The sequence below is a fragment of the Juglans regia genome, chromosome 11 (assembly GCF_001411555.2).
Source record: "Juglans regia cultivar Chandler chromosome 11, Walnut 2.0, whole genome shotgun sequence".
Lineage (NCBI taxonomy): Eukaryota > Viridiplantae > Streptophyta > Magnoliopsida > Fagales > Juglandaceae > Juglans > Juglans regia.
The window spans coordinates 32,984,132-33,009,434 of NC_049911.1; the positions used below are offsets into that span (position 1 = coordinate 32,984,132).

The following is a 25,303-nucleotide window of genomic DNA, read 5'->3' on the forward strand; positions in this document are numbered from 1 at the left end:
ATTGAAATTTATGAAAATTGACAACTACTTTACAATCAAACTATAGATATTTTGCATCTTCTATTAAGTTCGTATCGTGTTGATACTACGTATCCATCTTAATAGGAATATCAGAATGTAAATTATCATATTTTTATAATTTAAAAATGTGTTATAAGTTATATATAACTTTTAAGAGTTTGTGCACATATAGTTCACAAGCAACAGGCCAATTTCTCATTTTATTTAATTAGTTTTCGTTATTTAATTATTCCTTTGATTTGGAAAAGTATATTGAGCTAATTAAAGAAATTAATATTATTAATAAGTGCACAAATTTATTTTATTTTTTTTAGTCAGTGAATCCAACGACCATACTGATTGAAATCTAGATATAAAAAATAAAAATAAAAATATTAAATATACTTAAAAAAACTAACAAAAAATTTACTTCTTCATATATCAGTTATTGATATGTTAAAAATCATGAAATTTAAATTTTAAAAAATATAATAAAATAAATCTTATAAATAAAATTATAAATAAAAGTCTAACTACATATAACATTACTTTAAAAAAAAAAATAGTCAGTCTCACCATACATTTGTTTAGTGGAGGACCCTTTTTATCTGCCGCTATCATATTATAATCACAAGATAAACGTGGTCCAAAAAAGTGGAAGAAAATAAAGGAAGAGAGGGACAAGGCAACGGCATGTCAACGCGTGTTCCAAAGCAAGGCGTAAAAATGTCTGATCATCAAACTTGTTATCAATATTATGACATTACGTTTTAGTATTTTGGTGTTACGTACGTACCGACCTTTCAATATTCAAACCCCGGCGAGAAGAAAACAAACGACAGCGTTTGCTTACCAACTCTTCCAAACTAGCAAAATCTCTTAAGCCAAAAGACAAATAAAAAGTATTCAATTAATCCTTTCCTTTCAGAACAAAGTTATTGAATTAACTCTGGAATCTTCAGGTGGCGGGCCAGCAGACCTCTCAATCTGTTGTTTAATAATAATATTGGAATTCCTCTTCGCTAGCTATAAATCAATATCACGTTTACGCTCCATAAGTCAAGAGCAGCTAGCCTTTAATATGGGTCAAGGCCCAGTGTTCTGTTCAAAGAATGGTAGATTGACAATTAGTTCGATCATACACTGTAGGACGGTTTAATCTATGAATTCTGTTAGTTATAAGCCGTAGTCAACACATAGAGTTTTGCTTGGAATAAGCTTCTCTTTAAGAGCTAGTTCCGTCACTAAAGCGCGTCTTGACTCTTGAGTATATTTGTTTAATGTTTTTGGTTGGAAATTTCCCTAGAAGATCAGCTCAATCAAGATTATAACGTAAATTTAGGTCAGATATAAAATAAATAATAAAATATTTTTATTTTTATCAGTTCTAACTTTTGAGATTAATAGTGAATTTATATGATATCAGAGTAGAGATCTTGAGTTAAAATATTGACTCTGTACTCAAATTCATTTAATTAAATATGCAATGAATCTCATTTTAAGATAATTGTTTGTAATTAAAACAACTATGAAAATGGATGGAAACAACAAACAAAACCCACCACATTGGGGCGGGGTGTGCCAATTTTACACTACAGATCTGGGAAATGTAAGAGATAAAACTGTAATATTTTATTGGAGTTGACAGTGAAAAATACTCTTGGAGAGCTCCTCCAAACAGTCTAAGAATACAGGAAAATTCTAAATGAAAAACATAATCGTCTGCTTATAGGACTTATAAAGTAAATATAGGCAATTACTTAACTACATTAAGGCCTACGACCCATAAAGAAAAATCCTAAAATGAAACATAAGCAGCTGGCCCATCGCATTCGTTCATTAGTCAGCTTTGTGGTTATCTCCTAGCCCATTTGGCCCGTTCTGCACACATAGCTTCGAGGGTTTTCTTCACACGAATTCCTCATTCCCGACCACCCACAATCTGAACCTTCAGCGCCGTAACCCTTCACTTCCATCGTTCGTCCTCCATACAGCCAAAGGAAATGTATTTTACTATTTCTTTCTACCATACAGAAATAACAAGGAAAAAAGTAGTCCAGTAGCATCTTCTGCCTTAATGTATGAACAAATGAAAAGGGATCCTTGAATCAGCTTCATAAGTGAAAAATAGAACACTGATGAGAGAGAGAGAGAGAGAGATATATATATATATATATATATATTTTGTTCAGCCCACCTATATAGAGGCAATTTCAATCTCATATTTCCTCATCAGGGGAGTGGCACCTATAGAGGTAGATCTTGTAACCGTCTGAGTTGATAGTTCTGAATCAAGAGAGCTACCGGTCTGTAATGGATGGGAAGGTGCACTAGGGCAAGGAGTGACACCCAACATGTGCTGGAATGGGTTCAAAGGTGTAGGGATTTCTACTGCTCCTTCAAGCATCTTCACCACCTCACTCATCAAAGGCCTCGAATCTGGCCTATACTGAACACACAAGAGGGCTACCTTAACCATCCTCTCTGCTGTCTCTCTGTATTTCGCCTCTATTCCACACAATATGGTCAACTCTCCTAGTTCTCCACTTTCAAAGTTTTTCCAGACCCACATTGGGAACCATTCTTGGCTTTCTGCAAAACGCATGTCAAGGTTCCTTCTTCTACCTAATATTTCAAATAATAGCATCCCAAAACTGTAAATGTCACACTTGTGGGTAATTGGATATGGCATCCACATTTCGGGTGCAGCATAACCAGGAGTCCCCCTTCCTCCTGTCATAGTGACGTGAGTATTTTCCCTGTTACAAAGCTTGGCCAATCCGAAATCAGCTACTTTAGGAAGGAACTTTGCATCCAAGAGAATATTTCCTGGCTTTATATCATAATGGATTATTCGTTGTTGACATTCTTCATGCAAGTAAGCAATCCCTCTGGCTGTGCCAACGGCAATCTCATAAAGATTTTCAAATCCTAATTTTTTGTTTTCATGGAATAAGTACATGTCGAGCGAACCATTCCCCATGTACTCATAAACAAGTGCTCTCAAGTTCTCCTCAAAACAGAAACCAAAAAGACGAACCAGATTCAAGTGATGAACTCTTCCAATTGTACTCACTTCTGCCATGAATTGTTCATCTATTCTCTTATCAGAGTTCCCATATAGAATTTTCACTGCCACCAGGGTCCCATTACTAAATATCCCCTTATAAACCGATCCAAATCCTCCTGAACCCAGCAAATTAGTGAAGTTGTCTGTTGCAATCCTGAGCTGCTGAGAGGTAAATCTGATAGGCTTCTCTCTTTCCATATCATTGAGAAATTTATCCATGGTGAGCGTCATAAATCTTGTGTCTGAACTAACAGTGCCGCTACCTGTTCGAAATCTTTTTTGGCATACCGCGAGCAAAATAACAATCATTACAAAGACGAGACCTACAAAGTGTTTCAACTTGATAAGAACCACCCTGCTTTGCAGAACGGTTTAGCAATGAATAACTCGAATGAAACAACATAGCTGGAAAAGAAAAGTAAGGTTTTTAGAATCTTACCCAAGCCCGCAACAATAGTAGCAGCTAGTGCCCCTTGCTTATCTGTACTAGACATTAATATGGAAGTGGAATGCAGACTCTTAAAGCCCTACTGTAAATTCTATGGCACGCAAAGAGTTAAATTTGACAAGGGAAATTTTTTAATAGCTAATATATATGTACAAAATGAAGTTTGGAACAGGAGTGAAGATCATATCTTGACTTCTATTGAACTTTGAAACGCAGAGCCACTGTGATGATCTCACGAATCGACCAATGTTCCCTTGTGCAATTTATGCTTTTCCGTTGTATATTATGAGTATACTCATACTTGAAATCGTGTGGGGTTTGCTTACCGTGTGGGGTCTGCTTACCGTCGTTGAAACGCACCACTATTGTCTCTATTATTTACCCGATCCTTACGGCTTACCCGATTCCAATTTTTGTAGCCTTCGTTTAACTACTCGTGGGCTTGACCTTGTTTTCCAAGTCCTGCAGTACTGTTTGAAGCCAATATCTGTATGACATCTATGATCATGTTTGCACAGCCTTAACTCCCGTCACTATCGAAAGTCAACACGTAAAGCGTTTTATCATTAATGAGTAGGACACTATCATTATGAGTGGGAGACTATTCCAGACTAATTCTAAAGTTTACTCCGTGCGTGGTTTTGCTTGGAATATGCTTCCCGCGAAGAGCTCCGTCAATAAAGCGCGTCTTGAGTGTACTTGTTTAATGTTTTTGGTTGGAAATTTACCTCCAAGATCTGCTCAATCAAGATTATAACGTGAATTCATGTTATTTTAAGATATAAAATAAATAATAAAATTATTTTTTTATTATAATTTAAATTTTTAAGATAAATAATGAATTCATAAATACTTCTAATCAAAGTCAATCGTGAAAGTAAATTTATGCATTTAGGTCCGGTTTAGATACACAATCTCATCTCATCTCATCTAATCGTTATAATTTTTTTAAATTTTTTGTACAAAATATTATAAATAATTTAATTTTTTCAAATTTTAAAATAAAAATAATACTAACAAATTATATTCTAACAATATTTTATTCAATTTTTAAAAAAATATCTCATCTCGTCTGAATTGCATATCCAAACGACTTAATGCTTGCTTTTGTTGCCAATCGTCATTGCTCTTCTTCTTTGATTTGATCAGTTTGGTTTCGATCGGGTCACCAAGAAAAGCGATGGGTCGGTCTCCTCCATTTCTGTGGAATATTGATGAGAAGGGCAAGTTAGCACCGTTCAAGGGGTCTCCACCATCCTTCTCTAGCGACATGGACGATCAGGTCCAAAGTGTATTCAAAACCTTCAACGATGGGGTCAATTCCACGATGAAATGGGCAACAATATCTTCAGTTGGTAAGCCGATAGAACTTCGTTTGAATCCTCAGGTGGCAGGCAGAGTGGCAGACCTTTCAATCTGTTGTTTAATAATAATATTGGGCTAGCTTGTTATAGCTAGATATTCGAATTCCTCTTCGCTAGCTATAAATCAATATCGTGTTTACGCTCCATAAGCCCAGAGCAGCTAGCCTTTAATATGGGTCAAGGCCTGTTCTGTTTAAAGAATGGTAGATTGACAGATTGACAATTGGTTCGATCATCCAGCCCATTTTTTGGTGGGTTTGAACAAGTATTTCAGACAGCTCGGTATGGTTTTGAGTATTGATACAGTCATACAATGTCTAAATATCGTGCAGTTATTTTAAAAAAAAATAAAAATTATTATTAAAAAAATATTATTTTTTTATTTAAATTCCATATTTATTCATTTTCAAAACAATTGCACGTTACTTGCACACTCACGACTATAACTATCATTTCTATTTTTTGAATTTTATTACCTACACTCACTTTTATTTTTTATGCATTTTATTAATCTAATTGGCTAAAATAATTATTTTATATTAAAAAAATAAGACAGCCAATCACATTAGTGAAATGCACAAGAGTGAGCATATAAAATTTTTAATTTTTTCCCCTATTTTTTAGAGACCTGAAATAAATAGAAAGTCCATGAATTTATCCCAATTAAAAAAAAAAACTTTTAATTCTCTAATAAAATACTCATTTATATGGCTTTAATCTATGAATTCTGTTAGTTATAACCCGTACTATTCATCACAATTTAAAAAATAATTTTTTTATTTTTATTAATTTCCGTGGAGGCCAGCAGGCTCAATATATCGCGCTCGTCAACATGTTCACGCATGCATAAACTGCATGTTGCCAAGAAAATAAACGAAAATGTGATCAGAGCATGATCGCCATCACGAAGTTGAGTCCAAAGTCATCGTAGGGGCTGGATTGCCAACCAACGTCACAACCATCATCGACAATAACTCGCTGCAACATGAGAGCGAGGCGTGCATGGCAACTGATCATGCGTTTTAATATTTCCACAAACTTTTATTCTTTAAAAAAATTTTATTCAGCAGTCCTACAGTATACATCTATTTTTTTTTTTAATCCACAACAAATATATAGTGTAGGATTACTGAGTAAAATAATTATTTTCTTTAATATATTTAAGTATATAACCACTTATAGGTTACGAAGGCTTGATCGCAACATGATCTCTTGGAAATTTGACAAGCAATCTATGTTTTAATGAAGGCTCGAAAAAAAATTCGATTCAATATATTTAAAGATATGATAGAACTAAATATATATTAATTAATTTATTATTGTATTCAATAAGAATATTAAAAAATTGAAAGATAAAATATGTAGTTCATTATTTTCTTTTGTTGAACAAAAAAAAATTTAAAAGATGAATGAGTATTTTGTATCAAATTTATAGTTGTGCATAAAAACCTACATTTTCCATATGCTTATAACTTAATATAAATGGCATTTTTCTTCTTCATATACAAGGTAAAAAAATGTCAACAATTAAACTTAAATATACGAATTATATGTTTATTGAAACTATTTAAATTCATATCATATTTTATTAAAATTAATCAATAAATTTATATTTTAAACTCTTTTATACATAATATTAAATACTTGAATTGTATTATATATGATTTTTAAAACTTTTTATTAAAAATAACAATAACTAATTCAATATAATCATGAATCACCCTATTTAATTTATCGAGCATTGATCCGATCATTCCAATTTTTGAAGCCTGCGGTACTATTTGAAGCCAATATATATATGCATGACATTATGATCTTGTTTGCACGGCTTTAACTCCTGTCGATATCGAAAGTCAACACGTAGAGCGTTTTATCATTTAGGAGACTATTCCAGGCTGCATCTAATTCTAAAGTTTACTCCGTGCGTGGTTTTGCTTGGAATAAGCTTCCCTTGAAGAGCTCCGTCAATAAAGCGCGTCTTGACTAGTTTAATTAATGTTTTTGGTTGGAAATTTCCCTCGAAGATCAGCTCAATCAAGATTATAACGTGGATTCAGCTCAATGTTAACATATAACATAAATAATAAAAATTATTTTTTTTATCAGTTTAAATTTATTCATAATTTTACATAATATTAGAATAGAAATATTGAGTTCGAATTTTGATTATATAATCTACTTCATTTAATTAAATATTTCACGTATTGGATCATCTATTGAGGATAAGTCTGACTCACACGTGATGGAGAGTGTTAAGATATAAAATAAATAATAAAATTTACTTTTTCCTATCATAATTTAAATTTTTTAAACAAATGATGATTTCACAAGCAATTCTAGTCAAAGTCAATCGTGAAAACAAATCCTTGCATTTACTTAATGCTTGTTTTGTTGCCAATAGTCATTATTCATCTTCTTTAATTTGATCAGTTTGGTTTCGATCGGGTCACCAAGAAAAGCGATGGGTCGGTCTCCACCATTCTTCTCTAGCGACATGGACGATCAGGCCCAACGTGTATTCGAAACCATCAACGATGGGTTTAATTCCACGATGAAATGGGCAACAATATCTTCAGTTGGTAAGCCGATAGAACTTCGTTTGAATCCTAAATTAAAAACATGTAACGGATTCTGTTACTTGTTCCTTAATTTTCAAATATATATTTTTTAAAACAGGCTTCTGTTTCTTGTTTATTTACTTTTTATCAACAGTACTGATGTTCCTCATGCATGCTTCGAGTTTGTCGGGGAAAAAAATTACGTACTATTGTCACTTTTGGAAAGTTCTTATATATTGGTGCGAAGAATCCGTACTGACAAACAAATTCGTCCTGATTTTTAAGTTTACATGTTGATTAATAATTTTTCCCCTAATTTTTCAGTTTTTGTTGGGGTGATGACCATTGCAATTGTAGCCATAGTGTATGCCATTATTGATTGCTTGAGAAAGGCAGGAACTGCAATTCCTGGTTATACCAGGGTAGCCACCGAAGACGCCTATAAAGCAACAGATCCACATCCATCATCCAATCATGACATTGAGAAAGCAGCAACATCACCTCCTCTCCTCGTTGAGAATACGACGATAGAGAGATTTCTCAGCAACATGGCAAGAGAGAAGCCCGTCAGGCTCTCACCTGAGCAACTTAAAGATTTCACTGAAAACTACTCCACCTTCTTAGGTTCAGGTGGTTTTGGTGTAGTCTTCAAGGGGCGATTCCCAAATGGAGTGCAAGTGGCTGTCAAAGTGCTTAATGGCGATTTGAATAAGCAAGTTGAAGAGCAGTTCATGGCGGAAGTTAGCACCATGGGAAGAACTTACCATATCAACTTAGTCAGACTCTATGGCTTCTGCTTTGACCCCACCATTAGAGCACTCGTTTACGAGTACATGGAAAATGGTTCCCTCGACAAGTTCTTGTTCAGCAACACCCAAGACATGGAATGGGAGAAACTTCCTGAAATTGCAATCGGGACGGCAAAAGGAATTGCTTATTTGCATGAGGAATGTCAACAAAGAATCACTCACTATGATATAAAGCCAGGAAATGTGCTTCTTGACAATAGTTTGAATCCGAAAGTTGCAGATTTCGGGCTAGCAAAGCTTTGCAAAAGGGGAAGCAGTGACTTAATATTGACAAAAGGCAGAGGGACACCAGGATATGCTGCTCCAGAGCTTTGGAAGCCTTATCCTGTGAATCACAAATGTGATGTTTACAGCTTTGGTATACTGCTCCTTGAAATTATTGGGAGGAGGAGACATTTTGATGATAATGAAAGTGAGTCACGGCAATGGCTTCCAAGATGGACATGGGACATGCTTGAGAATAATGAATTAGCAGTTATGATGGCGCTTTTCGGGATTGAAGAGAAGAACAGAGCAAAGGCAGAGAGGATGGCAATGGTGGCTCTATGGTGTCTTCAATATTCACCAGATGAGAGACCTCTCATGAGTACTGTGGTGAAGATGTTGGAGGGAAGCATTGATGTTGTTCCACCACCTTTTCCTTTTGAACACATGGTGTCTCCTAGACCAACTATGAACTTACATAATGGAAGCCACGGGGATTCTGTTACTTCATCATCATCGTCAATGGAAAACACTCTTGAGAAATCCAAATCAAACCCTTTACATAAAACCTTAGAGATTGAACTAGCTACTTAGATATGTAGATCTGGGAGTGATGATTGTCTATCTATATATATATAGACACTTTCTCCACTACTATTTGCCTATATTGATATCAGCTGTAATTTTTCAAGTAGGTTCATCCCCCACGAATTCAAATTTATTACAATGCCATGGTTTATGTACAAAGTTGACCAATATCAGTAGATCATCCTGATTGCTCGCAGATTGGGGATGTGCCGTGACTAGTGTGGCCTTCTGTCCTCTCTTACACGGTCAACCGCGTGTTCTATTCAATATAGGGCCAACAATATTTTCTATTTGTTGCCTATCAAAAGATCAATGACAGTCCAAGAATATTGAACATAATTTGTATCACATAATTTCAGAATCTATACATTCTGCTGCAATTTTCGTTGATAATGGGGATTGGACCACTGTACCAGTTGCAAAGCTGAGAAGAGCAAGAATACTACGACTTCAAGAAATTGGCAAGCATATTATGCTCACTCTCACAGCCAACAAAAGCGAACAAAATATCCAATGAATCTCATTTTAAGATGAATGTTTGTACTTAAAACAGCTATGAAATTAAGAGGGAGCAACTAAACTTCTAAGAAACAACAAACAAAATCCACCAAATTGGGGCGGGGTGTGCCAAAGGAAATGTATTTTACTATTTCTTTCTACCATACAGATATAACAAGGAAAAAAGTATTCTAGTAGCATCTCCTTCCTTGACGTATGAACAAATGAAAAGGGATCCTTGAAGCAGCTCAATAAGTGAAACATAGAACACTGATGAGAGAGAGAGAGAGAGAGATTCTGTTCAGCCCACCTATGTAGAGGCAATTTCAATCTCATATTTCCTCATCAGGGGAGTGGCACATATAGAGGTAGATCTTGTAACCGTTTGAGTTGATAGTTCTGAATCAAGAGAGCTACAAGTCTGTAACGGATGGGAAGGTGCAATAGGGCAAGGAGCAACAACCAACATGTGCTGGAATGGGTTCAAAGGTGTTGGGATTTCTACTGCTCCTTCCAGCATCTTCACCACCACATTCATCAAAGGCCTCGAATCTGGCCTATACTGAACACACCAGAGGGCTACCTTAACCATTCTCTCTGCTGTCTCTCTGTATTTCGCCTCTATTCCACACAATATGGTCAACTCTCCCAGTTCTCCATATTCAAACTTTTTCCAAACCCACCTTGGGAACCATTCTTGGCTCTCTGCAAGACGCGTGTCAAGGTTCCTTCTTCTACCTAATATTTCAAATAATAGCATCCCAAAGCTGTAAATGTCACACTTGTGGGTAATTGGATATGGCATCCACATTTCGGGTGCAGCATAGCCAGGAGTCCCCCTTCCTCCTGTCATAGTGACGTGAGTATTTTCCCTGTTACAGAGCTTGGCCAATCCGAAATCAGCTACTTTAGGAAGGAACTTTGCATCCAAGAGAATATTTCCTGGTTTTATATCATAATGGATTATTCGTTGTTGACATTCTTCATGCAAGTAAGCAATCCCTCTGGCTGTGCCAACGGCAATCTCATGAAGATTTTCAAATCCTAATTTCTTGTTTTCATGGAATAAGTACTTGTCGAGCGAACCATTCCCCATGTACTCATAAACAAGTGCTCTCAAGTGCTTCTCAAAACAGAAACCAAAAAGACGAACCAGATTCAAGTGATGAACTCTTCCAATTGTACTCACTTCTGCCATGAATTGTTCATCTATTCTCTTTTCAGAGTTCCCATATAGAACTTTCACTGCCACCAGGATCCCATTACTAAATATCCCCTTATAAACCGATCCAAATCCTCCTGAACCCAGCAAATTAGTGAAGTTGTCTGTTGCAATCCTGAGCTGCTGAGAGGTAAATCTGATTGGCTTCTCTCTTTCCATATCATTGAGAAATTTATCCATGGTGAGCGTCATAAATCTTGTGTCTGAACTAACAGTGCCGCTACCTGTTCGAGCTCTTTTATGGCATACCACGACCAAAATAACAATCTTTACAATGATGACAACTGCAATGTGTTTAAACTTAATAAGAACCACCCTGCTGTTCAGAACTGTTTAGTAATGAATAACTCGAATGAAACAACATAGCTGGAAAAGAAAAGGAAGGTTTTTAGAATCTTACCCACGCCCGCAACAATAGCAGCAGCTGGTACCCCTTGCTCATCTGTACTAGACATTAATATGGAAGCGGAATGCAGACTCTTAAAGCCCTACCGTAAACTCTATGGCACGCAAAGAGTTAAATTTGATAAGGGAAATTTTTGAATGGCTAATATATATGTACAACATGAAGTTTGGAACAGGAGTGAAGATCATATCTTGATTTCTATTGAGCTTTGAAACGCAGAGCCCCTGTGATGATATCACGAATCGACCAATGCTCCCTTGTGCAATTTATGCTTTTCCATTGTATATTATGAGTATACTTGAAACCGTGTGGGGTCTGCTTACAGGGGATAATTGAAAAGCCGGCCATTAATTAATATTAATATTATGACATTTTATAATTGATGGATAATCCAACGATGCATCCATTGATGCCCTTTCTCCTAGTACCGGCGTTGAAACGCACCACTATTGTCTCTATTTTCATGGCCATTCTACTCAAACGACATGAAGAAGCATCCAAAATATGTCTTCTATCAGGCAAAGCAAGCGGCAAGACCCATAAAAATTTAGAATGAAAATGAAAGCGTTTAATAATTCTCAAGGCATATATGGGATATCCTCTTAAAGCAGTTATAAAAGTCAAATGCAGAACTAGGTTTCGAATTTACATGGAAATTGAATACAAAGGACAAGAAGCACTAGACAGCAGAAACATTGCCACGGAACCCTCGCCTAATCTTAAAACCTTGGTAAAGTCGTGGCATGAAAAGTCGACACGTACGCCAGGAGCCTTAGTTCAAAACTATCATGGTTCTTCTCATCTTTTCTTTGATGAGTATTGATGAAGAACAAGGGCGTCCAAATCCCAAATGATTGGTCCAATGGGTACTCCAACTCATAATTTAATTTGGAAGAGTACTTTTACACAAAACCTTTTCTTTTACTGTCATTTTTACGACCATATTTTAAAATAAAAATATTTATATAAATTAATATTATTAATACCTCTCATTTAAAATATAATTATAAAAAAAAAAGTTATATTTCTATAATTCTCTATTTTATTAAGTATATTTAACATTTTTTTATTATAAAAGAGTCATTAACTCTATAAAAAGATACAATCTACCGTCAATGTTATAATGATATTTGAAAGATACGCACGTTTAGCATTAATACTTTGAAAATCACGTATTCTATTTAGATATTAAGAATATTTCAGATTATTTATAACTAATAATGAAATAATTATAAATAGTAATGAAATAATAGTTAATAGTTTATGAATAGTAATAAAATAATTTAAAAATATCTAAAAACAGATTGTTCCAAACAAACCAAATTATGCCTATCTTTTTTGGAATTCTAACTCTATGAGAGCCTCCAACCTACGGATTTGTTGATAATTGCCGTGTATCCTAATCCTCAAAATGGCTCAACGCAGTTAGGTTCTCAACCTTGGCTCTAACATCTTTACCATGTTACTCGCCCAAGGCATCATCACCTCCGGTCATTTAGTTGGCCGAAAGAAAACGGTGTTGTAATGTTTATCTCGGTTACAAAGATCTTCGTACATAAGGCCAAAGCCAACCGCAATGTTTTATAATGATGCCTCCCAGAGAAGTCGACCGTCTGAGCTTTCAGCATTCAGCAACTTCGACCATCACAATAAGCCACGACCATAAATTCTTACATAAATTGCTGTAGGTTTGCAAGAAGCAAACGATGTGCAAGCCTGTTGATCACGATATTGTAAGAAGAAAATGTGAATGATTTCTCAATCACAACTATTGATGTCGTGTTTCACGGCCTGGACAACTCCACGCTGTTGGGACTCGGACTAGTTCCTGCTAAGATGAAGAATGGTGGGCTCGGGATCTATGGTACCTCCAACACTCAAGTCAGCCTTAGTTAAGGAGATGAAGGGAGAATATCTTAAGGAAAGTTGTAGTAAGAATGGATGTAGATCTCAACCTCTTCACAAATCGTGGGAGAGGTCTATTTATATCTGATTGTCTGGCCTTCATGGTAGTGGGTGTGTCGCCTTGTATGAGATTGGATGTTCATGCCATCCACCTGCAATGCTACAGGCTACTCAGGTATAATGGTGATTGCTCCTGACACAAGGCCCCCACGTTGAGCGTACCGAGTCCCGGGACACATTGAATGCGGAGTGCCTTCCCCTCATAGCTCTTTCCGTCTCATTAATGTGGCATGGCCTCCACCGAATATCCATGGTGACTACCCCTGACACAAGGCCTCACGTCGTGTGTATCGAGCCCTGATCGTATTGAATGCGACGTGCTTCCCCTACAAAACTCTTCCTGTCTCATTAATGTAGCGCGGCCCCACCCAGACATTCCTACCTTTCTATCATGTCTAGGCACTAATGTTAGGGCAGGGGAATGTCTCTGTCTGTCGATCAATGGAGTGTCAGACTGTCCCTCCTGCTATATGTCTGTCATTGTTCCGTTTCTAACCATCCCTTCTATTTGGGCCTCTAGAGTATGCTTGGCCTAACCCAGACTTCATATCTGGGCTCAAGCCCGGGCCCTTCCTTTAGTCCGGCCCAGGGAGCCTGGTCTCTTCTCCCGATCTGGCCCAAGAGAGAACACCCCTCACAATGACCATTTATATCCAAACCAAACAAGTTAACCAACTAGACAATTGACACACTTTATTTTTATTATCTTTTGGACGAACTCCTCTTGAGTGTTCCTCCTCATCGTCCTCACACGCCAAACACGACACTTATTTTTATTTAATTTTTAATATTTCTATTTTTTTTAAACTAATTGAATTATTCTAGTCGTCTTTCATATACCACACTTAAGTTAAAAACGAACGCTTTAGATAAAATTATAAAAAACACCTACAATTACCAATACAAACAACAGTTTGCAAGGTACAGAGCCCAAGAACTTGCCAAACTAATGAGTTGGTATCAGATCAGTGTACATGAACCAAAGAAGTTATTCGGACCCAAAAAAAAAACAACCAACATGAAATGAGATTACACGGCTCATAGACTTGTCACACAACCAAGTTCAGTTTGCTGCTTCTCTAGGGGAGAATCGCATTTACCCAGATCCCAGACGTTGCTCAAAGGAACCTTTACAAATTTGCTGCACTTGTGCCATTCAATACATAGATATAATATATCCAAACGGAGAGTCTGCAGAGACTGCCATTTCTAAAAATTCTGCATCCCAGCAACATTTTCAAGTTCAAAAACTTCCAATAAACATTTCAGGTAAAATTAAAGGAAAAATCAAACATTAAGTTACCAGCCAACAAGCATTTTACACACTCTGTACTTTGCTTGATATATCTTTTGCCCTTGCATCTCCCTTTTCCTGCAGTCATTGAATTTCAAGCATTTTAGACTGCGACGGAGTCACAAGGTTAATGAAAACAATCGTGGTATTTAGGTTAGAACTTGGTCATGATGACACAGGAAAAAATGTGTGATTTCTATTGAAGAAATTAGTTGTTTTATCTATCTGATACAGGCGTAGTTGCTTTAAATCACTTTGAGATTAGAGTTCATCCACCATTACCCCCCCCCCCCCCCAAAAAAAAAAAAAAAAAGAACGCTGGCTTGTTGAGTAGGACATCTTCATATTTGACATGCAGCATCATAAAGATTAAAAAAAAACCCTTCTCAAAGATAAATGTTGCTGAAAGCACAAGTCAAGCCTCCCTATCTGTTCTATCTCCACCACCACAAAGCACCTCCTCAGACGATTCCAGTCAGACCTTCCATAATCAATCATTCCATCATCTCATGACATGAATTTTTTTCATTTCTTTTATAAGTAATCTCATAACATGTAATGAGATGCATTTCTTTAACCATTCCAGTCAGACCTTCCATAATCAATCATGAAACAAAGGAACAATGAAGAATATGTTAATTGCAAAGCAATTGCTTATAAGCTACTTCCCATCTTCCCACTCACCTTCAACAAACAGTCAATTATCAACATATGACTCCCAACCAAACTTAATGATCGCATTTAACAAGAGTTGCTATATTTACTGAAGGTCAACATATTCATATTAAAGAAACCCCCCCAAAACAAAAATAAAACTGCCCTGAAAAGAAAACAGATGACTTTAGCAGAGATTGGTAATAAAAGCTCAAAAGCAACCTAACAAAGATCAGACAATAATTACGTTTTGGGAAAGCATTCAAATAAATGCTTCCTAATCCTTTAATCATCAGTCAATTCAAATGCTTACCAATCCCTTGCTCTCGTGATAATCGTCTAGCGCCCATTGATACTTTGACTGATTCAACCCAAACCAGCGCGCCAAATGATCATCTAAACTCGAATGCGCTGTATAGTTCCCCAAGAAAATCGATTAATATCTGTTCAGTTATCAAGAAATGCAAATAAAAACATTAAGCAAAAACAGTGACTCGCAAATTTTCATTCCAATTTGAGCCTAACATAGCAATTCCGCTTAGAACACCCTGCCAACTTGAGCATTCGTTTATAATGCTAGCAAATAATAACAGCAATTAACACAGCACCTCCATTCTCTCAGAAACCAAATAGTTACTTCCCAAATTTTACATAAATCATTCGTTTGCATAGCAAAAATGAAACCAAGCCCAAACTGCCGCTCATAAGTTGAAAAATTATAATCCTCACTGACGTATCAGCATACACGTACATTCTAACAGGTTCTTCTTTTTATTTCTCCCAAACTCAAAACTTGATTTTCTTTTCTTTTCCTTTCCTCAGAAACCAAACAAACTCTCAAAATCCACATACCATTCTGCACCTTTGTGACGGCATTCTTAAAGAAGCCCATAACAGGTCCACTGGAGTCAATGGACTTCGCAGATTTATGGAACTGAAGCGGCGGAGGCTGAACCGGTGGCGGAGTGACGATCTTGTTGGGCGAAGCGAAGACCGGCGGCTGAGAAGGCTTTGGGGTCGAAGGTGGGGTCATGAACACAGTGTAAGGCCCGATTTTGCCGATCGTAGGCGGGGGAGGGGGGTCTCGGTTGATAGCCATTGATGGAAAACAAAAGAAGTAGGGAGAAAGTGGTGGGGAAGTATGGTATCAGCCTATCAGGTGTGAAGAGTGAAGTAGAAGAGCGTGAAGGGAGCGACTTTCTGGAAAGAGTAAAGATAGCGAGGCAAGGAGCACGCAACCCGAAGAGAGTGAATTTTTATTGCTTGGAGTCGGAATGTAATTTCGCAGATAAATGAGGATAGAGATGGGAATGTACTATCTTATGTTCTGTTGTGTTATGTTAACAGTCAGGCTTGAGAAGATCGAAACATGTTCTGTCACTTCCGTTTCTTGAGTCCGTCCTCCTGTCGTATGACTTTCTACTTTTTAGTGGCAATTTTTTTTTTTAACCCTGGATATCCTAGTCAGTTTGCGCACCTCGATTAATCTCATCAAGTCTTAAAGTTAATGACGGATAAATCTTCAGTCACTTTAAGAAGACTCGAACTGATCATTATTAAAGAGCAAATTCAAAATCGAATCAACTCAACTATCTATCAGGTTTAAAATATCTTTTTAGTATAATTAATATATATTTTTTTATATATAAAATTTTAGAGAAATTTTAAGAATAAAGATAATTAATTAAAATAAGTTCATAAATCATTGTTTAACATGTACACATTAGATTATAAAGTTATTTTTTATTATAAAATAGATCTAATATATCATATAAAACTACGTCTATTTATAAATTTATTTTTATAAAATCATTTTATAGCTAACCATATTTCAAATTGAAAAAATCTTATTTACAATCTACTGTTGGTGGAAGCCCCAACACACCTAACGTTTTGAGTTGAGAAAAAAAAAAAAATACTACTACGTTAGGTGTGTGGAGAGTGTAATGTACAGTAAGCTTATACCAAGAAACTCTCTTCCAAATTTTACCATCTTGTATTAAACCTATTGAGATAATAAATATTTATATAATTTAAATATATAATCATTCAACAGTTACTAATAGTATATGTAAAGATGGTGTTAGGGTTGGGTGTACCGTTTAGTATAAATTTAATTTTTAATTTTTTTATATTTTTTAATATATTTAAATATTTTTAAAAAATTAAAAAATATATCAATATACTAAAAATCAATTCTTTAATCATTAAATAAAAAAAAATTAAATACATAAACTATCAAAATGAGAGAGTAAATTTAGAAAACATATTAGTATTTTCCATATGTAAACTGACCACGTCATCGATAAATTCCTTATCAATAAATATGGTCTTGGCTTATTAAAAGGAAATAGGTATGGTCACGCTACGTAACACCGCCACCCGCCCACAATAATAACAACTTGTTGGTCGTTACTGATCGTATCATCGTATGGCATGAGTCTATGTTGTTTGAAAAAAACAAAATAACCAAAAAAAAAAAAAATTTGTTACTGTTATCTATTCATCTCATTTATATTGTTGCTACCATGTCATCATTCTCTTGGTGTAGTCTATTAATGGTGTTATAGTCAGTTTGACTGCTCCGAGCAAAAGCTAAATTTTAAAATCTTGAAGCCTGTAAGTAATTTGGACTGCATTCATTATCTGGCAAGGAAGATTAGGACTAGTTTGGATAATAAAATAAGATAAGATAATTTTAGATGAAAGTTAAATAAAATATTATTAAAATATTATTTTTTTAATATTATTATTATTTTAAAATTTGAAAATTTTGAATTATTTATTATATTTTATGTAAGAATTTAAAAAAATTATAACGATAAAATGAGATAAGATGAAACTATTTTTGTATTCAAACTATGTTTAAAATACCAAGAAGAAGAAGAAGAAGGGACATATGCTGAACATGGCTTCCATTATTACATTAAAAAAAAAAAAAAGGACTCCAGCAGTAGCCATACTATAAACATGCACCTCTTTCAATTTTTGGTTCAATTTACAAAACTAAAGGCAACCCATGGGCAGAACAAGTAAGAAACTAAGCCTAAATATATAAACCTACCTGTCTGTCAAATACTTGCTAACCTATCAGTGAAGAATAATCCATTGTACGTACTGAAAGGCAAGTCTCACACAAACCTCACAAAAACAGACGTTCCAAGTCACTGTTTGAAAGTCGATTCAAATTTTTTTTATATCGAGCCAGAACAGCTCCCATACAAGATAATGCGTTACGACCAACCACCTGCCTATCATTTGTCAGAAACAACATTCTCCAGACACAGATTCCTGGGAATGATCTAGCAGCTGGCGGTTGAAGCTCCTACTCACCCCTTTGTGGAGGATTTTCATTCTCTTATCCCCAGAATCAGATGACCGAACTTGCCAGCGACAGCTCATGGAGATCACTGAGCATCCACTCCTCTCCAGTTTGACCGCCAAGAACAATAGCCCTTGTCCCCCCAACAACGCAAGTACTATGACCCCAAGCAAATCTTGGGGGTCGCCCAGGTATATTTAATATCCTCCATGTCGGCTTCTCATCTGTTGGGTCCAGGATATAAAGTTGTGAGGCAGAGTGAAGACCTGCCACGGACCCACCAAAGATCAAGATTCTCCCACCTGGGAGGCTCACGGCCACATGATCAAGTCTAGGTGGAGGAGCTATGCCCCCTGGATTTCCAGCACCAGGCATTCCACTCCCCGTTACACATCTCCAACATGGTTCCTCCTCACTTAAATCCATTGTGAAAACATCACTGGAACGAAAACGAAGAGGCCCGCTCTTGGCCAGACCCCCGAACATCAATATTTTCCGACCACCATACACAGATAGTGTATGACCTAACCGAGAAGGTGGAGTCCATGCCACTGGTATCTCCCTCCAGACAGGTTTCTCTATCGAGAGATCAAGCAGAAAAGTGTCGCTGAGGAGTACTCCAGAATCCGCACAGCCACCAGAAACAATCAACTTGGTGCCATCCAGGATGCAAGAGCTATGCCATGATCTTGGAAGTGGAGGGGCCAATCCAGATATTTCACGCCAAGTTGGAGGCTTGGCATCCAAATCCAGCACAAACACATCATTGAGCAAACCCTGCGTTCCACAGCCTCCAAATACCACTAAATGAGACCCATTTACACAAGAAAGTGTATGACCCCAACGACCAGGTGGAGGGGAGCTCACTTGGACATGTTGCCATTCTGGGTTACTCGAATTCAGATCCAATACAAAGGTGTCATTCATGGGTTGCATGTTGACCCCTTCTCCGCCAAAAAGGACAACCCGATTCCCGACTGCACAAGCACTAAAGTTGCAGCGTGAGGGTTCAACAGCACCTCCAACAGTCAGTTTCCTCCATGCTGCTGCTTCAAGCGTCGTCAATTCCCTTGCCAGCCGAACCCACCCAAGTCTCTTTGCACCTGGCACAGTCTCTAAAACACGAGTTGTTTCACTACCCCATGCATTTTGGCAGACCATTCTCCAAAGGTCCTCATTCTTCGTCAGTTCATACAATCGCCTACAGACAGACCCAACTGATGCAATGTCTCTAGGGGTCAAACGTGAAAGAATCTTGAGAGACAGCACCTCATCACTCAGCTGGAATAGTCCACAAACCCCACGACAAAAATTTCGGTCCCCAAAGGTGACAGGGCGGATAGTTGAAAGGCCAGAACGAAACCGATCAGAAGATTTTGCAGATTCCTTAGTCAAAGAGCCAGGCAAAGGACCCAGATCAATATTTACTTCAGTGAAGAACTGGATTCCAATAACATGAGTAATCATTTCATCATCTCCATATATAGGTGTCAGCCGTAATCTGTTCATCAGTGGAGATCCATCTTTCCTAAAATTCAACAACTCGCCTTGGAATTCGATTCCCTCCTCGAGACATCTCCTAATTTCCGAAACTACTGTGGAGTCCACTAATGGATGTCTTCTTTTAGCATAAGGTCCTCTACATTGCAAGAAACGGCTGTAACAAAGTCCCACAACATAAAAAAAAAAACAAAAATCTCAACATCGTAACAAATCAATTGATGAAAAAAGATTTCTAAAGATCATAATGTTAGTTAACAAGAGAGAGAGAGAGAGAAGAGAAATACTACTGTAAACTAAACCTGCAAGAATGGAGCAGCAGAATAAGAACAAGGAAAGTATGCAAAGACCATAAGCAATATGTCATACCCTATAATCAGTGAGTATAATATAAACCACATATATTGATGCATATCCACCTATAAATTTTTTTTATAGTTATTGTGTAATTATTGTGTATTTGGCTACTCTTTTGTTGTTTGTTAACTGGGTTTTAAGAGGACAAAACCTGAAGTGAAACAGAGCTCATGGCATCCACAAAGTCAACCCTCGGAACCATAACTTCTTTAACAGTTAAGCAAAGACACAGAGAAACCAAAAACTTGTGCTGCATTAAGGTCAAATCTAAAATTAATGGAACCAACATATATAAAAAAGAAAAAGATAATTTTAACAAAAAGAGAAAGCAAAACTAAAAAATTGCAGAAGCAACACAGCTAGACTGAGGGAAGCACTAGGTCCCCTTATAAAGCACCCTAGCTCCTAATTCAGTGCCCACATGACAAACTTTAGAAATACAATATTTAGGGGCATCTTCACAATAAAACATTGAGGAATGAAATTAAGCTCCAAATATAATAATTAAGTTAACCCCTCACTTAATAGTCATAATGTCAACTATACCTAATGTTTCCATGACTTGGATCGAGTTCAATGTTTTTATTTTTATAAGACTCTGAATATTTATTTGAAAAAAAGCATCCAAAAGGCATAGACCGAGAGATGAAGTTCAATACTGTAAGACTATTAACTAAGAAATAGAGAAAATTGAAAATAAAATGTCAATACAGATTATAGCTTCTGCTTTAGGATTCTATCAATTAGGATTTCCGGATATATTTTATTAAAAAAAAACCGTATTAGCCACATCCGTTCTTATACTCAAAGTAATTAGTCAAGGTACAAGTAAAACTCTTGGAATAATTATAAAGCCTAGTTCCACCAAATAAAGAACCAATGTAGGCACCCCTGGGATTAGTCGGAACGCTATTCTTGGACACCCAGTGCCAATCAAAAAAAAAAAAGAACTAATGTAAGACTTGGAACTTAATGTACTTTTATCATACTCATGCACCTTTACCATAACTCCCCCAAACAATGTAAGGCTTAAAGGGGGATTATGACTAGTAAGCCACGCAAAGGATGCAATTTAATTCAGTTGCAAGATGGTCAGAAAATTTTAGTTGCGTGCATTTAGATTGATGTGAAATAACAGAGAAATATTTCTAGATTTCACACGTTGAAATTTTTTTTTTATAGGTAACACGTTGACAAATTATTAGTCTGCCGTACTTCAAAGCGAATTGATTCACACTAGGCAGCATGTACTTCAATGCAAATGAAGAAATGAAGAAAACCACTAATTGCAAAAGCAACCCAACAAAAGAGAAATGAATGGCGGTAATGGCATCGTGGTGATGTAGCAAACACAGAAACAGCACAAGATGGATATACCCTATAGACAAAAATATTACCATCACCACCCTATATAAATCTTCACCACACATGTACCACTCTAACGGATTAGCTATCTAAATCTTCATGGGTATACCAAAATCTGAAAATGGATATGCATAACCTATATTTGACCCTAATCTTGCTGACCATATGTCCTCTAAGTGTCTCAATAAGTGACATATGAAGATACTTATACTTGCAAAACCTTGTTAATGAAATCAATTACCATTGGAACAGGAATATGTATCTCCGTGTATCAATGTAACAACTCAGAAAATTCCAAATCATATTTGGGCCTATACTCAAAATGACTAGTCAATGTTGAGCCTCTTGCCTCCCAGACAATGTGAGATCCTTTTCACCACCCTCCTCCTATACTCAATCTGGGGTATTACAAGCAATTATGGCATTGATTACTGGAGTATAGACCATTTTGATGAGATACCTACTTATCAAAATCCATTTCATGCATGTACGGGTGTTTGGACACGTTGAACAATGATACCACAACAGAAAGGATGACATATGAGTAGATATTTAGTTCCACAAAGAAGCTTTGAAATGCATCATGTATCATCAAATAGCATGTTAGAAGAATAGCATGTTACAAGCATCTTAAATGATGCAGATTGTACTTAATCAAGGAATGTGCAACAAATTGTTCTGCCACACCAAGAAGTCGAAGAAAATGTTCATGACTAGATTGAATCACCAAGCAAGAACTAAGAACAATATATAAAAAAATTTAAAATTTGGGAACATGACCTCAAGCTGAAAGATGCACTTTTTTCTCTCAGCCATAGATGAACCTATTGGTTACAAACTTTTGCTACACAAAATAATACAAGCTAATTAATTTCCTGGACAAGAAAAGAAAATAGGGGATCGCATCAGAAATAGTTGTAGCATGCTTCATCAATAATAACATAACCAATTGGAGAGAGAGTAAGATTTCAAAGGCATACACCTACTTAATATTTAACCGCTAATTATAGAGAGATTCAAGGAAAGGCATTATATTCGAAATTCTGCTGTAGCCTATTTGATTTTATCCTAGCACCACTCATCTTAGCATCGGTCAAAAGGCAGAAAGGGGCAGCTAATTCTTTCTTTTATTATACCCATAGAAGGAGGCAGCTACTGAATTAGATTTCAGAAGTCTCATATGAGAGATTATATCTTAACAAATTTCATCCTAGATCCTGTTACATCCAAAGATCTCATTAGAAGGGGTAAAAGAAAAGAAATGCCATTGTTTAACGTTCAATCCAGTCAGATGCTAAATGATTTTACAGATCCGTTCATCACAGCACCATTTCTACATTACATACCAACTGCAGCAAGAACCTAGCACCTTCACTGAGTAGAATTATACGTGCCTCCAGCATCCCTAACCTTCATTCTTCAGTCTATTCTAGTCTAGATTCTCTAGTATCTAAAGCATGAATAAGACCCTGATGGCATGTAGAATGATAAACTAGGATAGCATGAAGCTACTAGAATACTATCAACAATCCCCAAGAAGAAAATCTCAGTGTTTACAAATCAAGAGTCATTCTCATTGACATGCTATACTCATGCAGGTCAGTGAATGATGCTTAAAAGGTGAAAGACTAGCATTAAAAATCCAATCCAACTCTCCTAAAGTGGAACCAATATTGGTCCAATTGCTCTGGTCTGGGAATGACCCACAAAATACTCATATACATAGTACGTGTGTGTGTGTGAACGCTAAGCAATACGCCACTTTATTAAAGGATGACTCACAATTATATCTCCAGACCGGAAAGACAAAACTAAATTGAATTTGCGGGGAGTCCAATAAAAATCCATTTGCAGACTACTACCTTTTACTCCGAAAAGAAAAGAAAAATGAAATAAAACCTCGCTAGAATATACCTCGCAAATGCCTTTGCGAGGTATAATTTAAACTTGGGCTCCATGTCGTTCTCAAAATAAACAACTTTAAGAGTTAAAATCTCTAATTCTTTTAAAGAACAAAACAAAAAAGGTTATGTTTAAATGCCAAAAGTATCCAGATAACACCTTAATTTCCCCCTAATTGTACTCACATATGAATGAATTACCGAGAATTTAAATTTTAAAATTCTACATCCTGAGCCTATAAATAATAGTAAGAAAAATAAAAGAAGGGGGAAAAGAAAGGGGAAGGTGGAGGAGAACGGACCAATTACGACCGAGGACCTCCTCGGCGCGGTATCCAGTGAGCATCTCGAATACGGTGTTGACGTAGATGATGGGGTGGTCGGGGTCGAGGGCGTCAGTGACGACGAAGCCACAAGGCGCCGTTTGGATAAGGTTTCCAACGGGGAAGGGAAGCGGTCCGCCATCGTTGAGAGCGAAGCCCTCGTCCTCGTCGCCGCTGAGATCCGAATTGCTACTATCCCACTCCATCCCCTTCAACCCATAAATGAAATTACACCAAGACAAGCTCCAAACAAATTCGCTTGGATTACCCAAACAGAACTCAAGACTCTCTCACACGAACTCTCTCACAGACTCTCAGCCACAGTCCGTTGGGTGTGTATCATGGGGAACGGAACAGAGAGATAATGAATGGTGGGCAGCGTTTGGTTGGGCGATTTGGCTAAGAAAGAAAGGTCTGTGTTTTTGTACCGTGTGACAGAGAAGAAGTTGGGGGTACCGGTTTGGCAGTGTTTTTTAGCGTACCGCCTTGATTACTATGTTGGAAAAAAATCTGGGAGACTCCGAGTTGGGTTCGGCTTTGGCTTGGCTTCGGATTTCGGCTTTGGATCGTGGGTTAGGGTTTGGGTTGCGTACGGGTTTTTCTCTCGTTTGACGATGTGGGAGAATGGGGAAGACTCTTCGCTTCGGTATCACGCGATCCGGTGCTGGCCTGGGTGTGTCTTGGACTGGGCTCAACTCGCTACCGCCTTATTGCTCTGCCTCTTTGTATCTTTGTCCCGTGCCTTCATGTGCTACGCACGTTGGATCTAATTTGTCTTATAATTAAAATGAAGATGTTATATATAGCATTTCCTCTTTTAATTTTTATCCTATCCACAATCTTTAAATTTATTTTTTTAAAATTACGACATTTTATAATTAGAGAAATATTAATTTTTTATTTTTAAATTTTGTTATTTTTAATCACAACTATAATATAACGCATTTTACATGGTTTCATATACTGAATTTGAATCCGTAAAATTTTTATCTGAATAAGATATAGGGAATGAAATAAATAAACATATTAAACGAGATCTACAGTATTTATAAATGTTGTAAAGGGCTGTTTTATATGTATGTCTCCCTCTTTGTGCTTAAACATTTTTTTTATTAAGATAGACATTTAAAAATGTATTGCATTACTAATTTTATTTTATTTTTAAAAATAAATTTGTTCTAATAATTAATAAAAAAAATATATCACACGAGTAGAGTGTAAATTTGGAGAAAAGTATAGTATACATTGAAAATATCATTTTTCATACCATCCATAATTATGGGATCTAATTGCCCTTGATTCAAATGGGACCATCAAGTGCAACATTTTATGGGCGCTGTCGTACATGGTTTTGGGCCTTTGGCAGAAGTGGAAATGCCTTCTGGGCGCTGTTCAATCCCTTCGGTGCTCCACATATTTTGGGTCTAGAGTATGCAACAATTTTTATTTTATTTT

At 36.5% G+C, this 25,303-nt stretch overlaps 5 protein-coding genes across 8 annotated transcripts; 1 reads left to right on the plus strand and 4 right to left on the minus strand.

The window, feature by feature from the left end:
• Positions 1-1,635: 1,635 nt before the first annotated feature.
• On the minus strand, positions 1,636-3,740 carry LOC108983168 (G-type lectin S-receptor-like serine/threonine-protein kinase At1g34300). 2 transcript variants are annotated; one of them, XM_035682967.1, is made up of 2 exons: positions 3,510-3,740; positions 1,636-3,393 (listed from the first exon to the last, which is right to left on the minus strand). In XM_035682967.1, the coding sequence occupies exons 1-2, from the start codon at positions 3,562-3,564 to the stop codon at positions 2,198-2,200; spliced, it is 1,251 nt and encodes a 416-aa protein (XP_035538860.1). In that variant the 5' UTR covers positions 3,565-3,740; the 3' UTR covers positions 1,636-2,197. The 2 variants fall into 2 exon arrangements, with proteins under 2 accessions (XP_035538860.1, XP_035538861.1); XM_035682968.1 differs by having other exon boundaries at positions 1,636-3,425; positions 3,510-3,541.
• Positions 3,741-4,630: 890 nt separating this feature from the next.
• LOC108983170 (rust resistance kinase Lr10-like) lies at positions 4,631-9,237 on the plus strand. Of its 3 annotated transcripts, none has more exons than XM_018954726.2 (2): positions 4,631-4,873; positions 7,765-9,237. In XM_018954726.2, the coding sequence occupies exons 1-2, from the start codon at positions 4,699-4,701 to the stop codon at positions 9,045-9,047; spliced, it is 1,458 nt and encodes a 485-aa protein (XP_018810271.2). In that variant the 5' UTR covers positions 4,631-4,698; the 3' UTR covers positions 9,048-9,237. The 3 variants fall into 3 exon arrangements, with proteins under 3 accessions (XP_018810271.2, XP_035538862.1, XP_035538863.1); XM_035682969.1 differs by lacking the exon at positions 4,631-4,873 and adding an exon at positions 7,342-7,461; XM_035682970.1 differs by lacking the exon at positions 4,631-4,873 and adding an exon at positions 7,342-7,461 and having other exon boundaries at positions 7,837-9,237.
• Positions 9,238-9,665: 428 nt separating this feature from the next.
• Positions 9,666-11,378, minus strand: LOC109002952 (rust resistance kinase Lr10-like). Its single transcript, XM_035682971.1, has 2 exons — positions 11,162-11,378; positions 9,666-11,045 (listed from the first exon to the last, which is right to left on the minus strand). Exons 1-2 carry the CDS (start codon positions 11,214-11,216, stop codon positions 9,850-9,852), a joined length of 1,251 nt encoding a protein of 416 aa, XP_035538864.1. The 5' UTR covers positions 11,217-11,378; the 3' UTR covers positions 9,666-9,849.
• A 2,622-nt stretch (positions 11,379-14,000) lies between these two features.
• On the minus strand, positions 14,001-16,319 carry LOC109002955 (actin cytoskeleton-regulatory complex protein PAN1-like). The gene is made up of 4 exons (XM_018980889.2): positions 15,933-16,319; positions 15,394-15,491; positions 14,436-14,504; positions 14,001-14,350 (listed from the first exon to the last, which is right to left on the minus strand). Exons 1-3 carry the CDS (start codon positions 16,177-16,179, stop codon positions 14,451-14,453), a joined length of 399 nt encoding a protein of 132 aa, XP_018836434.1. The 5' UTR covers positions 16,180-16,319; the 3' UTR covers positions 14,001-14,350; positions 14,436-14,450.
• Positions 16,320-17,978: 1,659 nt separating this feature from the next.
• LOC109002954 (adagio protein 1) lies at positions 17,979-24,402 on the minus strand. Its single transcript, XM_018980888.2, has 2 exons — positions 23,828-24,402; positions 17,979-20,059 (listed from the first exon to the last, which is right to left on the minus strand). Exons 1-2 carry the CDS (start codon positions 24,052-24,054, stop codon positions 18,451-18,453), a joined length of 1,836 nt encoding a protein of 611 aa, XP_018836433.1. The 5' UTR covers positions 24,055-24,402; the 3' UTR covers positions 17,979-18,450.
• Positions 24,403-25,303: the final 901 nt, after the last annotated feature.